A 15,127-nucleotide genomic window follows, 5' to 3' on the forward strand; every position below is an offset into this window, starting at 1 on the left:
TCTAGACTCTGTGCCCATTTCCTGAGTAAATAAAGATGCAAGAAATGCACTTAAGATCTCCTCCATCTCTTCTGGCTTCAGCATGAATTACCGTTCTGATTTTCCAGAGGACCAATTTTGCGCCTTGCTTTCAACATATCTATAGAATCCCTTAGGATTCCCCTTCACCTTGTATAAGGCAACCTCACACCACCTTTGATTGCTTAAGGTTTTTTGCATTTCTTATATTTGATAAGCATCTCATTTTTAACTACCAACCCATACCTGCAATCAAGCTCCTTTTGTTCTTAACCAGGGCCTCACTATCTCTTGAAAATAAAGGTTCCCTACAACTGTTGTCCTTACCTTTTATTCTTGCAGGCACATACAAGCTTTGTACTCTCAAAGTTTCACTTGTGAAGTCTTCCCAGTTACCACGTATACTTTTGCCAGAAAATAGCCTATCCCAATCCACACTTGCCAGATCCTTCCTGATATCATCAAAATTGCCCTTTCTCCAATTTAGAATTTCAACCCAAGGACCAGACTATCTTTCTGCATACTTATTTTGAAACTAATGGCATTGTGATCACTAGGTACAAAGTGTTCACCCTACACAAACTTCTGTCACCTGCCCTGTCTCATTTCCTAATAGCAGGTCAAGTATCACACACTCTCTCATTGGGACTTCTACATACTGATTAAGAAAACTTTCCTGAACACATTTGACAAACTCGATCTCATTTAGTCCTCTTACAGTATGGGAGTCCCAATCAATATGTGGAAGGTTAAAATCACCTACAACAACCTTATGTTTCTTGCAACAGACTGAACTCTCTTCAAATGTGTTCCTCTAAATGCATCAGACTGTTGGGAGGTCTGTCATATAGCCCCATGAATGTGGTCATACCCTATTTGTCAGTTCCACCCATCTTGCCTCACTAGACAAGTTCTCAGTCTGTCCTGACAGAACACTGCCATGACCATTTTTCTGACTAATAACACCGTCACTCCTCCTTTAATCCCTGTCGCTTGGTCACGTCTAATACAACAGAACCTGGAATATTGAGCTGCCAGTCCTGCCCCTCAGGCAAACAAGAATCACTAATAGCTACAATATCATAATTCCAGGTGTTGATCCATCCCTCAGCTCATCTGCCTTTCCTACAATACTTCTTGCATTGAAGAATACGCTGCTCAGGACACTAGCTGCTCCATGTTCAACCTTTTCATTCCTGACTTTGTCTGAGGTCTTGCCAACATCTGCCTCCACAATCTGTTCTAACATTCTAGTTCCCATCCCACTTCAACTTTAGCTTAAGCAACCCTCTCCCCTCCCCCATATAGCACTAGCAAACCTTCCCACTAGTATACAAGTCCCCTTCCAGTTCAGCTACAAACTGTCTCTTCTGTACAGATTGTGTTCTCCTAACAAATTCCCTATCACCACAGCTCACTTCCTCTTCCCCCTTTCTCTTCTGACTTGCAGAGTCAGACTCAGTACCAGAGACCTGACTACTGTGACTTTTCTCTATTAGGTCATCTCCCTCAACAGTATCCAAAGTGATATACCTATTGTTGAGGGGGATGACCACAGGGGTACACTGTACTGGTTCTTTATCCCCTTTCCCCTTCATGAATGCCACCAGTTCCCTGTGCTCTGCACCTTGGGTGCAACTACCTCTCTGTATGTTCTATCTATCACCACCCGCAGCCTCCTAAATGATCCGGAGTTCATCCAGTTCCAGCTCCAACTCCTTAACACAACGTGTTAGAAGCTGCAGCTGGATGCACTTCTTGCCGATGTTGTCAACAGCGACACTGGAGGTCTCCCTGCCTTCCTACATTCCGAAAGAGGAGCATTCCACTTTCCTACTTAACATCTCTACTGTTTCTAACTGAACAACTATAAATGAAGAACAACAAACCTGTGGGGGAGAAAAAAACACTACCTACAGCTTTTTTGCCTTTTCTCACTGAAGCCTCTCCTCGCTAAAGCCTCAAGATCTCCACTCTTACATTGGTTGTTCTGCTTGCCCCTGCCTTACTCTAATTTGTTCTTGTCAATCAATCTCAAACACTGATTGGCCACTGCTCAAAGCACCAAACTGTCGAAAGTCACTGCCTTTTCTACTCAATCGGCATCAACATGTCTATTTATGAGATATTACATTGGATTACAAGCAAAATAAAGCTGCTATGTTTTTGTTCTTCAGAAGGGAAGAAAATTGTTTTATGCCAATCTCACCATAAAGTATGAAGGAACATGCTGTCCACAAACTGAAAAACTGGAGCTGCTAGTGATGCAGCCACTAGTACAAGTTGAACCGCTGTGTTAACCTGCAACAAAAAAATTGCAAATTAAATGTTATAGTTCAGATATCATGTAGTAATTGCTTGGTTTTCTTTTTCAGATTCATAATATAAATCTTTTGCCAAACATATTAAAAACAGGAGGGTAAATAGATTTAAAATTTTGCAAGCTGCCTACATATCAGGAACACAAATACAGTGGATTCCGGTTAATTGGGACAACCACTTATTTGGGACAACTCTTAAAGAACAAAAACTGATCGAGAAAGTAGCTGGGATTCCCTTCATTTATTTGGGACACTATGCCACTTAGGTGGGGCAGGACACTGCTGCCAAAGAGCTTCTACTAGAGTAAGACACATGCATTTGCATGGCCATTAAGACACTAAACTGTGCTTAGAGCAGACAGCTTTTAAGTAGCGTCAGTTGCATACGCTTGTGTTCAAAAATCAGTGATTTTTGTCACTGAGAGTCGGCAAGAAATAAGCAGTAAGACAATTTAGAACTGTTTTGCTCACTGCGATTTCGAGCACTCAGGCTTGGAGTTGCCAGAAACAGCTGAGAGTGAATATGAAACAATTTCATTACTTTAACGTTAGGAACTACGAAGAATTTGAAGGTACAATCATCTTTAAAGTTATAACGAAAATGAGTATCTGGAGGACACAATTGTCAATTACAGTGTATTATGGCAGTCAATTATCTATATTAGGTGCCTGCGCTGATTTTATTCATTTACTGTCAATCAAAAGAACGCATTCAATGGATGAATTCCTCTGTCGATAACTATAGGGAACGAAAACAGGTTTATAGTATTGATAGTGTTCTAATTTATTCAGTACTTTATTTAAATACATAATTTATTCCTTAGTTCAACAGTAGTTTGTCCTTTTTTTTTTTGAATACCCTTTTAACTATTTCTATAAAAGTTCAGCTAATTAGGGCAGCCACTGAATTGGCCCAAAATGTACTGGTCCTGATGTGTTCCCATTAACTGGAATCTACTGTTTCTGGTTTTGAAGGAGCACAGTTAATGACTTCTGGAAGTAAGTACAAGCACACCAGGATCAAGATTTCTAAAAGTTAAATCCATCAAGGAACTCGTATATTTCTGCCACATTCAAAAACATTGTTGAAATTTTAAAGCCACTGTGTTGTCATTTTAAATGAATTCTGACATCACATATTTTAAGTGTGTAAATTAATAGCTATCATGTTATAATTATCTTCATTTTGAATCAGAAGCTAATAGATGGATATAATGCAACAGATTTGTGTAGATACTGTTACCATGCCTTTGTGAGACAAGAATATGAAATAGTGGACCTCATAGTTTAATCAAAGCAGATTTTTTCAATCGACAGCTCACTCGTTGGATGTGAAGGGAATCAATTAATAGGAAAATGAATCTTACCTTGCTGATAAATGTTGGTTTTAATTGGGCAGTAGCATAACATGGGTTGAAATACTTGCTCAATGTCCTCTGTGGGAATGAAGAAATAAATTAACTGTTTGCCATTAATTTAATATGATACAAACTGCCTATAAAAGGCTGTGCAATACACCAGTAAAGAAAGAGATCTGTAGAAAATTATAGAGCATCGGTAATTTTAGTCTGTATGCAAGCAATTGTGCACAAGTCACCATAGGAAATTAAAGCAGTTGGTTCATATAAGCAAAAACTTGTAAATAAATATATCAAATGTTATACAAATACATTGATACACAGGCCACCACAATAGAGAGCAAGAAGAAAAGCAGCACAAGGAAAGAGAAAGGGGAAGGGAGCAATATTTTCTTACTTACTGGTGTTGGAACCGTTCGGTATCTAATATAGAAACCAGCTGCAACCAAAATAACATCTCGCAAAAGGACCATAACAGTAAGAGGAGCTGAAAATTAAATGAATTATTAAGGTGAGTAAAAGCAGCAGGGAATAAAATAAGTGAAATCACAGAATGGATCTAAGAAAATGAACAATTTTAATTCCTTACTTTTGTTCTACACTAGAGGGAACACCTAAATAGTTAGCCTAAAATTTCTCTATGAACTGTTTAAGTGGCTTTAAGCTACATATTTATTTCATATACTCCATTCCATGAACCAACACAAAATGTTCTGCAGAACTACAAACAGAAACAGAGATGGCTCTGAAACACATGTACAAAGACAGATGAGAAAACAACAGTGAATGCCATCTTAAACTTCCGCAGAATTTAAAGCTTTAAAGCAGTGGCGATATTGTGGATTAACAATTGGCCATACAGCTTTGTTTGCTATACGTTAACTTCAGTCTTACTATTCAGTATGGTCCAATAAAATATGGTGTAGCAAATTTGCTATGTATCTTTACCAAATCATATTGGTTGCAGTCCACCATCCCAACTTGCTGTGCACAGTGTCCACTCATTCACACAAACCTGATCTGGAAACAAGCTGACACACCAACAAAGATTTGAATGCAGATGGTGAAATTGGGATGATGAGTGAACTGGAAGGAAACACGCAAGAAGTGGTGTTCCCATCAGTTCGCTGCTATTGACACATTGTGATAATCGTGGTTATGGATGTGGGAGGTATCACAGAATGATCCAAGTGAGCAACTGGAGTGTATTTGTAGACAGTACACAATGCAGGCACCTTGCCCAAAAGAACAGATGATGAATGTTTAGGCAGGTGGATGGGTTGCCAAATAAGTAGAACACACTGTCCTGAAATGATGTAAGGATTCTTGCATACATCCCAACAAAGAGAAACCATTTAGTCACACTCTTGGCTTGTACCTTGCAGACTGTAGAAAGGCTTCGAGCCTTAGGATGACAGTCACTTGACACAGGATACCCAGCCATTGACCTGCATTCAGAGCCATGGTATTTATCTGGTTAATCCAGCTGAATTTCATGCCAATGGCAATTCACAGAATGTTGATCTTGGAGGATTTGGCAAGTAATGCCATTGAATGTCAAGGATCAGTAGTAAGATTCTCTCTTAAGAGAGATGGTCTTTGCTTACACTTCCTGTGAGCTCTCAAGTCATATTTAATATGTAAAATGACTAAAATACTTGGCTGTATAAGGGATTTCCTTCATAACTTTTGAAGTTATTGGCCTTTAAAAAAATTAGCTTTATTTTCTAAGTGCTTAAAAAAATTTCTTAACAGCTTAACCTGATCAAAACAAAATCTGATGTCATGCATTGGAGCACAATACTCTTGTACTTCCATTTTGACAAGCACTGCAGCGAACTGCTGCCCAAATTTCAAGCACAGAAATAAAATCTAGTTTTATCACAGTATAAGTCTTAATAGCTTAGTAGTTAATGATTTTTTACAAGTTCAGGTTTATCTCATTCAATCCTATACACGTATACTGCCAAACGAAAAAACATTCCTCCAGTCGAAGGTGCACAAACTGCACATATACTGCACTGTATGGATGCACAACCACACCTCCCTCAATACTGGTGCGTTCCCAGGGCTTTGCGCTGAGCCCATTGCTGTACACTCTGCTCACAGCCGACTACATGACCAAACATCCAAGTTCACCGATGACACGACATTTGTGCGGCTCAACTCAGACAACAAATAGACGGCCTACAGAGAGGAGGTGGAGGAGCTCGAAGCCTGGAAGCAGGCAAATAACCTCTTCCTTAATGTCAACAAGACAAAGGAGATGGTTATTGGCTTGAAGAGAGCTCACACCAGTCACAACCACCCCCACCCCGCCTTTGCGTTAGCGGCACAGCAGTGGAAACTGGCGTGCACATCACACACAGCCTTTCATGGTCCCAGAACACATCCTACACAATCATGAAAGCTCACCAATGCCTCTAGTTTCAGAGGAGGCTAAGGAGAACTGGGCTATGCATATCCATACTCGTGTCATTCTACAGATGCGCAGTAGATAGAATCCTGACAAGTTGCACCACTGCTTGGTACGGAAACTGTGCTGCAGCGGACAGAAAAGCTCTACAACAGGTATTCAAAACTGCCCAACGCATCATCGGCACCAGCTTGCCCATCTTCAGTCATATTTGCAGCAAGGTGCCAGAAAAGGGCCAGTAACGTCATGAAGGATCCTATCCACCCTGCTCATGGACTATCTGCTCCACTCCCATTAGGGAGGAGGCTACATAGCCTCCACACCAGGACCACCAGACTCAAAAACACTTACTTTCCCCAAGTAGTACGGCTGATCAACACCTCCACACACCAATTTCGCCACTACTTTATTATTTCCTGTCAGTACAGCCTCGCGTCTCTTTAAGGACATACAATCAATCTAGGTATGTAAGCTACTGTATGTATTAATATTTGTATTTTATTATTGTGTTCTTAATCTTGTGTGTTTTTTTTGGTGCTACATCAAATCTGGTGTAACAATTATTTCGTTCTCCTTTACACTTGTGCACAGGAAATTACTTAAACAATCTTGAACATAACTCAGACAATACATCTGGTAATATTAACACAAATACAAACGTTTGTAAATTAACAATATATATTTCAGAAGAACGACACTAACATTTATTGAAACATATATTTGAACTTATTTATAATTTCCTATATGAAAAAAACAGCATTTATTTTTGTTTTTCCATTTCCTGATGCCCACGTACATAGGTAAGGTGATCAGGCTCAGTCGTTAGAACAAGATTTCAAATGGTGACTGCTTTTCTGTCTCTATTTCTTAAAGTTCAGAATAATGAGGGATGACCTTATTTAAACAGAAGGGTTCTAAGGGGGCTTGACAAGGTAGAAGTTGAGATGTTTTCATTAATATGAGTCACAAACAAGGGAACATCGTAAGAAACAATGGGCCAGTATTATGTGTGTACAAATTTCTTTCAGGATGAATCCCTGAAATACTCTGTCCCTAAAGTGGTGGAGTTAATTTCACTGCAGGAAGAAGATAGCACCAGAGAACAACACAACCAAAGGAGGTGTCCTTCAGTCAGTTAACAAAACTCCTTCTTTTACTTCATCTTTCAAATATGATTCTGCTACTACTAAATGTGATTTACATTTTGATAGTGTCCTTTCGGGCAGATTAAGCGTCTGGTGCTTTGCTCTCTCCGAGGGAGTTCGATGAGGTTTCGAGTGGAGTGTGTGTAGTCTGAGGACAAGAAGTCTGAAGATGGGGTGCAAGCTCATGATTAACTCCATTTCTTGCCGATCTCACAGGTTAAAGTGTCGAACAAGATCGAAAACACCAAGGACGAGAGCAGAAAGTGAGCAGGTATTCAGCGCCATCTGCCTGTGTTTGATTGGTCTCTCTCCCCCCCCCCCCCTTTTTCACTGCTCCCAGGGGATGGTGCCTGTGTTTGAATGGACTCTCTCTCTCTCCCTTTTGCTCAATGCTGCTAGAGTCTTGGGTCTTGGGCAAAGGTTAATCCACATGGTTTGTGCGTTGGACAGTGTAGTTCATGTTATGATATGTTTCTGAGTTACTACTTTTTTTAAAAATTGCTATTTTGTGCGATTTTGATCAACACTAAATTGAACTGCACTGAACATTCCTAGAGTATTTCAATCACTGTGGTTTGATATTTTATATTCTAGTTTTTTTTGCTGTTTGTACAACATGTTCTTCTTTTGCTTGTTGGGTGTTTGGTGTTTTCTTTGAACGGGTTCCATGGTGTTTCTTTGTTTCGGAGCTGTCTGTGGGAAGACAAATCTCAGGGTCGTATGTTGCATACATACTTAGATAATAAATGTACTTGAATCTTTGACATCTTTAAGGTGTAGACAGATAAATATTTGAAAGATTGAGGAATTGGGGAACAGACACTAAAGGGGAATAGTGACCAACATAGCAGGACCATCTACTTAATGAATGCCAGGGCAGGCTTGATGGGCTGCATTTTGCAGATTTCCCATGGTGATCTGGCTAAAATTCTTCCCTTGAGAAATATTATACAGGAAAAGGCCATTACTTGGCATTTTTCTGCGTAACAACTTTTCCAAATATAATCTACTAAGAAGCTGTAAGGGATGGTCTGAAAAACTGATGGTGTTAACTGACCTTTACTTTCAATCAGCTTATGTGATCCAGATGGTCCTACAATCACAAAAGTAAAATATAAAGGTACTTCAAGTCACTGGTACCTGTCCCATTAACTGATAAAAGATGCAACTGAGTACTTTGATACAAACAGTCTAATCTCCCTTTTGGAGTGGAGAGAAGCTTTAGAAAGGAGTACCTGGAATGAGTTCAGCATAAGTGAGACTGATGTATAGAATGCTGATTAGAATTTTATCTGCTAACGGGTCCAGGGCGCTCCCCAAAGCCGATTTCTGATTAGCCCAGTTTCGTGCAATGTAACCGTCCAACTGCAAAATACAAAGAAAAACAGAGTCAAACAGGCAATAATCCATGCATTAGAGAATGGAATTACTTTAACAATATCTCAAACGTCTGAACTTCAGTCATACCTCCTTTAAGCAAAACAGCAGTTTTGATAATTCAAACATGCTGAAAACTAAATTGGCAAACTGCTTGCATGACGACAAGCTATTTTAAAAGAGCACATGGCAGCATGCAGCTTGAAGCTAAGATCCAATTTTGTTGAGATGGTGAGAGGATGATATACCTAAACTACTGATCAAAAAAAATTATAAAAGGGGTGATGCAAAAAGAGATATTCAGAGGTTGCAATTTTAATGAAGATCAAGCGATAAGTGATGTGTGAAATTAATACATTTTCCGAAAGGTATTGAAAGTGGCTGAGGTAGATACAACAGTATTAGGCAGCTCTTAGATAGATGGAGGGATGGTGCTTATAAGGGCTGAACACAGAAGATTGCTACTCGCAGGGTGAGCATAATGGTCAGCATGGACTGAAGGACCCGTATCCAATCTGTAATGTTCTATGGCCCCATTTTATTCAATGATTGGCTCAGAATATCCAATTGCTTTTGATTTGCTTTCAATAGTTGTGAGTGCAAGACACTGACAGGGTTCAAGTTCTATTCCAGAGATGTGAGCATAAAATTATAGAGCAACACTCCATTATTGTACTGAAAGAATATAGCAATGGCTCAGTTCTTTGAGGTGAGATATCAAACCAAGCCTCCTCCTGCTGATCACAGGTGAAAATCCATGGTGCGGATTCCATGAAAAGGTGTTCTTATTAATGTCCTTGTGAATATTAATGTTTGAATCACACATTTAAATGATTTCTTGCTCAATACTGGATTATTATAAGTTCTGACCGCAAAATGCTTTCAAAAATGAAGAATAAACCATTCATGAGGAAATAAAATCATCTTGCACAAATTTGAAGAGCATAAAACATTTTTTCCACAATTAAGATGCAGCACGCACTGTAAAATATGCATTAAATAATCTACCAACTGAAAAGTAAATTACTTATAATGAATTAACGGTAGTGTAGTGGTTAGTGCAACATTATTATAGCTCAGGGCATCGGGAGTTTAGAGTCCAATTCTGACATCCTCTAAGAAAGTTTGCATGTTCTTCCCGTGTGTGCTTGGGTTTCCTCCAGGTGCTCCAGTTCCCTCGCATAGTCCAAAGACATTCTGGTTCAGGAACTGTTCCTACCCCTCAACCATCAGGCTCTTGAACAAAAGGGGATACCGTCACTTAACTTCACTTGCCTCATCACTGAAATGTTCCTACAACCAGTGGACTCACTTCCAAGGAGTCGTCATCTCATGTTCTCAATATTTATTGCTTATCTATTATTATTCTCATTTTGGTATTTGCACAGTTTGTTGCACTAGCTGGGCAGTCTTTCATTGATTCTGCTATAGTTATTACTCTACAGATTTGTCAAGTATAGCCACAAAAAAATGAATCTCGGGTTGTATATGGTGACATATATGTACTTTGATAATAAAATTTACTTTACTTTGAACTTTGGTCAGTTGATTAATTGACCATTGTAAATTGTACTGTGATTAGACTAGAGGTTAAATACGTGGCGGCGTAGCACAGTGGGCCAGAGGGCCTGTTCCATGCCGTATTTCTAAATAAAACTAAGTTAAATGAAATTAAAAGGAAATCAGTTGACCATTATCATACATGCATAAAATATTAAATGAGTGCAAATAGTTACAATATTTAACTAAATGAGTACAAAGATTCTGTCAATTAGAAGCTTCTTGAAGGCATCCGTTAGTCTTGTGAGACCATGGATCTGCGCCTGGAAAGCCTTCACTCTCCAGGGCGCAGGGCCTGGGCAAGGTTGTGTGGAAGACCGGCAGTTGCCCATGCTGCAAGTCTCCCCTCTCCACAACACCGATGTTGTCCAAGGGAAGGGTAAGGGCCGATACAGCTTGGCATCGGTGTCGTCACAGAGCAATGTGTGGTTAAGTGCATTGCTCAAGGACACAACACGCTGCCTCAGCCAAGGCTCGAACTCACGACCTTCAGGTCGCTAGTCGAATGCCTTAACCACTTGGCCACGTGCCCACACAATTAGAAGCTAATTAATCTAATAGCTATGTTGGTAAAAATATTTAAGGCTATTCTGTTGGAAAACAAACTGGTTCAAAAGGACACTAGTGAGGTTATAAAACTAAGGACCAATACTTATAAAACTAATCCTACAAGCAGCTTTTACCTCGCAAGATACAGTTCACTTCATTTTAAAAAATTTTATAAATTACCTCAAGATTGATTCAGAAGTTTGAAATATACAGAATAACCAACAATATGCTTACATAAATAGAAAAAACAATTTGTGAAAAAGTCAAAGGCAAAAATGTCAAAAACTAATTAACAGAAAGTGGGGCATCCTCGTGCAAAAGTGATACAGAAAAGTTTAAAATCAGAGTTGCTAAGAAGGTTGCTAAGCAGTCTAAATTAATGTAAGGTGCCTAGACAATTAAACTTCTAGTTTGTCTTCAAAATAAAGGCATCCATAAAATAGAAGTGCATGATTTATCACATGTTCCTACCTCCCTACCTAAACTCCTCTCACTCAACATTTTCCAATTTCAAAAAATATACTCTGTAAAGAATTACACACAGAGTGTCGTAGGTAACATAACAATAGAACAATCTGATCTAACACAAAATTGACCTGTCGTAATGACTGGATAGCTTTCTTCTTATTACTTCCTTCATGGATTTGCATTCCTTACCATACTGTTTGTAGTGTTTCCCAAGATGTAAGCAAAAAAACAGCTAAAATGTAGCAAGTGGTTGAAAGAATAACAACAAATTACGGCCACTGCTTTACTGTGTTGGAAACATTTGAACAGGGATAACCGATACATGAAGCCTCTGTTATGCTATTCGATTATGGTTGATATGTAAGTCCATTGCATTTTCCAACATCTATTCCATATGCAGACCATTAACAAATTATATTTACTCCTGACAACTTCAACTTACTAGTAGTAAAATCTGTCTTGGAGAAGAACTTTCAGATGCCCGCATCTTTTTGTGTGGAAAGAGCATTTCCTGGTTTTATGCCATAATTGGTCTAGATATAATTTTGTTATGCCTCCTTGTTCTGGAGGAAATGAGATTTCTAAAACAAAATGAATAAAATCTTCCCAAGAAACTTAACCTTTTTAGCACCAATATCAATCTGCTAAATCTGGTCCAGTGAAAATATGTTCACCAATATTCATCAGACAATAAAAGTACTGATGCCCTGTCCGAACAAGACAATGGCAAGTCATTATTCAATAAGACCATTAACAACTGGATAACTTTCTCTCAGGTAATCAAGACACAACCAAACTTCAGGGAGGTCCCTGGACTTCACAAAAGACTGGATCTTAGCACAGCTGGACCCACATAGAACAAAGAGCTGCAGCCTCAACTGCAATATATCAGAATGAAAAGTATTGCTACAAGTACAATGAAAGGGAATAAAATTAGACAATGTTGGAAATATACAACAGGCCTTGAAGAATTAAGAAAGTTATTTAAAGTTTTTGGATCAGGAGAGCTACGTATGTTTATCTAACAATTGAGTCAGAAAAACTACCATCCAGTTGCAGTACTTGTTTTTCATTTTTGGTTTCAATACTCTATGTGCAATTTGAGAGTTTCTGAGAATAAAAACAATCCCTATCACCACCAGATTTATGTTTATAGTTCAATGATTTTATGAATGATATTTTCAGATGGCAGAAGGAAAATAGCTGTAACAATGAATGAAACATTAAAGTTGTGAACACAACCAAATCATGCCAACAAAATGGGAACCAGTCAGCATGCTTTGTTATCTATTTCACCAATGCACAATTAATGACCAAATTGTTCACTCTAGTCACCCCAATCTCCTCCACAAAAGTAATTTCTGCTCTTCAAAAAAGAAAATCAGTCATTTCCTGTTATCAAGGACAGCAAACAGCTGGAATAGATCTTTCACTAACATATACCATACTCCCAGTGATGGAATGTGCTTTTTGAGCTCCATCCCTTGCCGGTACGAACTCCTACAACACTTCATCATAGCTGTTTATCTTAATAATGGACCTGGAAATTTAAAAGCCCACCCGGCCACCCAATCCCTTCAGCCGAGCCTCGCAACTACTTCAGAAATCTTAATTTTAAGAACATCTGATGATTTTATAATTATCTCAATGCTTGATGAATGAATTATGTCATCTAACCTTTGCATTGCAAGCAGTCTCCACATTCCCTAGTGGTTAAGTGCACTGCTCATAAGACATAGGAGCAGAATTAATTAAGCCATTCAGCCCATCGAGCCTTCTCCACAACTCCATCGTGGCTGATGCATTTTCCCTCTCGACCCCATTCTCCTGCCTTCTCCCCATAACCTTTGATGCCCTGATTAATCAAGAACCTGTCAATCTCTGCTTTAAATAAACCCAATGACTTGGCCTTCACAGCCAACTGTGGCAATGAATTCCAATACTCATGGCAATACCTCTATCAAACACAGCAAAGGGTTTCCATATTTCACAGAGAATACTCAAAATATGAGAAAAGGCCAATTTGACAAATCACTTGTATCTAAGTAAAACTTAACATCTGCAAGAGAAAACAAATCAGGCTCATTGATCTTTGGAGAGTTAATTTTCCTGTACAGTGGGATCAATGCAGTACAACTGGGATAGCAGGCCTACATGCTGATACCACCTTGCACACAGTCAAGTTTATTTTTATTTAGAGATACAACATGGTAACAGGCCCCTCCTGTCCAACAAGCAACGTACCATCCAATTACGCTCATGTGACCAATTAACCTCCTAACCCATACACCTTTGGGACGCGAGAGGAAACCTGAGCACCTGGAGGAAACCCACGCGATCATGGGGAGAATAAACAAACTCCTTACAGACAGTGGTGAGCATTGAACCCTGGTCGCTGGTGCTGAAATAGCGTTACACTAACAACTATGCTACCATGCTACCACAAGCATGAATTTTGTTCCTGTCCAAGGCCCCTAGCACTCCTTATAGTGAAAAACAAATCAAAAGTACTTGCTTGCATTATTTGGAATTTAACAAACTATCTGATTATTCTTGTCCACTGCTGTTAATCTGCAACACCATGACCTTCAAATAATCTACCATTTTAACTTCTCAATCACATTCTGCTTTCCATTTTCTCATTGCTAAAGAAACCACGGTAGATTCCGAAGTACTGAACTTGCTGAATGACCTAATTCAATGCGTTTACATATTTTGTAAAGAAGTGTAACACAAATTTCAGACATTTTGAACTCCACGTCTTATCAACTGTAGCAATAAATTTAACTTCAGATCTTTTAACACTACGCAAGTCAGTCAAACATCAATTGCAGATTGAGGTGTCAGGCCAAGGCAGGTTTGCAAAGGATTATAAAATTCTTTCAAAGCTTCAAAAGGGGGTTGTTAAGTGGATCTTCTGAACAGTTAGCTGAACAGATAGCTAAACAGTTAAGAAGTAGTGATTCTGTTCCTCGGATAAGTGATCAGCTATTTACAGCTGAGATAAGGAAAAACTGTTTCAATGGAAAGTTATAAAACTTATAAGTTCTTATCCCAGACAAACGTGAATAGTACCAGGTACACTCAGGAGAACACAGCAAGTGCATTGGAGATTTCAGATTTTGTTGAATAGCGGAATCTGCTCTGCTTCCTAAAAACATCATTACGTAATCAATAAAGTGAAGTCTTAGCATAACCTTTCAGCTGTTGGCACAACCACTGTTTGTATCTTTCAATGCCACTTTTCAAACAAATTCTCATAGATTGAGTCATAATGACTTTAACAAGTTCTGCAATGATAGCAGTCATCTGGTGAACTTTTTCTTTAAACCTCTGGTGAAATAAAGGCAATTAAAGAGAGTTAAATCATTATATTGAGTTTATCTCAAAACAATTCTTTAGGGCTTACTTTTACCTTCACAGCCAGGGAACAAGCTGAGTACTCAAAAAGCACAGATACTTCCTTGTCATTCAGTCCAGGTATTATCCAATTCCAATCCAGAAAGCTGAAGTCACTGATTGAGATGCCCTTGAATCTTTCAGTAATCTTACACAAAGTAATCTGGTCATGTGGTTAGGCCAGAATAAGACCTACCCAGAAAATGCATCTGAAAATTCAAAAGAAAACTACATCTGAGAAGATTATGCCCCTCCCCCCATGCTTTTGGATATTAGGGCCAGGCAGAAACATACAAAAATTATAAATAATTAATATGTCAACTTAAACAGAAAATCATTTGAATTGATTTGCAGCTTAATGAATTAAAAACAACATACAATGAATGCACTGCAATTTATCTGATTACAGTATTTGTTTCTCACACCCATTCTCACAATGGGCCGTGTGATATGGAAACCGCATTGCGGTGGACTGCAGGACTCTACAACAGGTAGTTAAAACTGTTCACCACTGGT

The 15,127-nt window shown here is 38.8% G+C and overlaps 1 protein-coding gene across 2 annotated transcripts in view; it reads right to left on the bottom strand.

The window, feature by feature from the left end:
- The window catches only part of crls1 (cardiolipin synthase 1), a 64,283-nt gene that overhangs the window by 11,536 nt on the left and 37,620 nt on the right, over window positions 1-15,127 (bottom strand). Inside the window, exons 3-7 of one of the 2 annotated variants that reach the window (XM_072265536.1) lie at window positions 8,494-8,623; window positions 8,316-8,351; window positions 4,099-4,184; window positions 3,707-3,775; window positions 2,228-2,319 (exon numbers count right to left, since the gene is read on the bottom strand). In XM_072265536.1, coding sequence (XP_072121637.1) covers window positions 2,228-2,319; window positions 3,707-3,775; window positions 4,099-4,184; window positions 8,316-8,351; window positions 8,494-8,623 — 413 coding nt within the window. The remainder of the gene's footprint in view (window positions 1-2,227; window positions 2,320-3,706; window positions 3,776-4,098; window positions 4,185-8,315; window positions 8,352-8,493; window positions 8,624-15,127) is intronic. The other variant, XM_072265538.1, reaches the window with a different exon arrangement.

The sequence above is a fragment of the Mobula birostris genome, chromosome 8 (genome assembly GCF_030028105.1).
Source record: "Mobula birostris isolate sMobBir1 chromosome 8, sMobBir1.hap1, whole genome shotgun sequence".
Lineage (NCBI taxonomy): Eukaryota > Metazoa > Chordata > Chondrichthyes > Myliobatiformes > Myliobatidae > Mobula > Mobula birostris.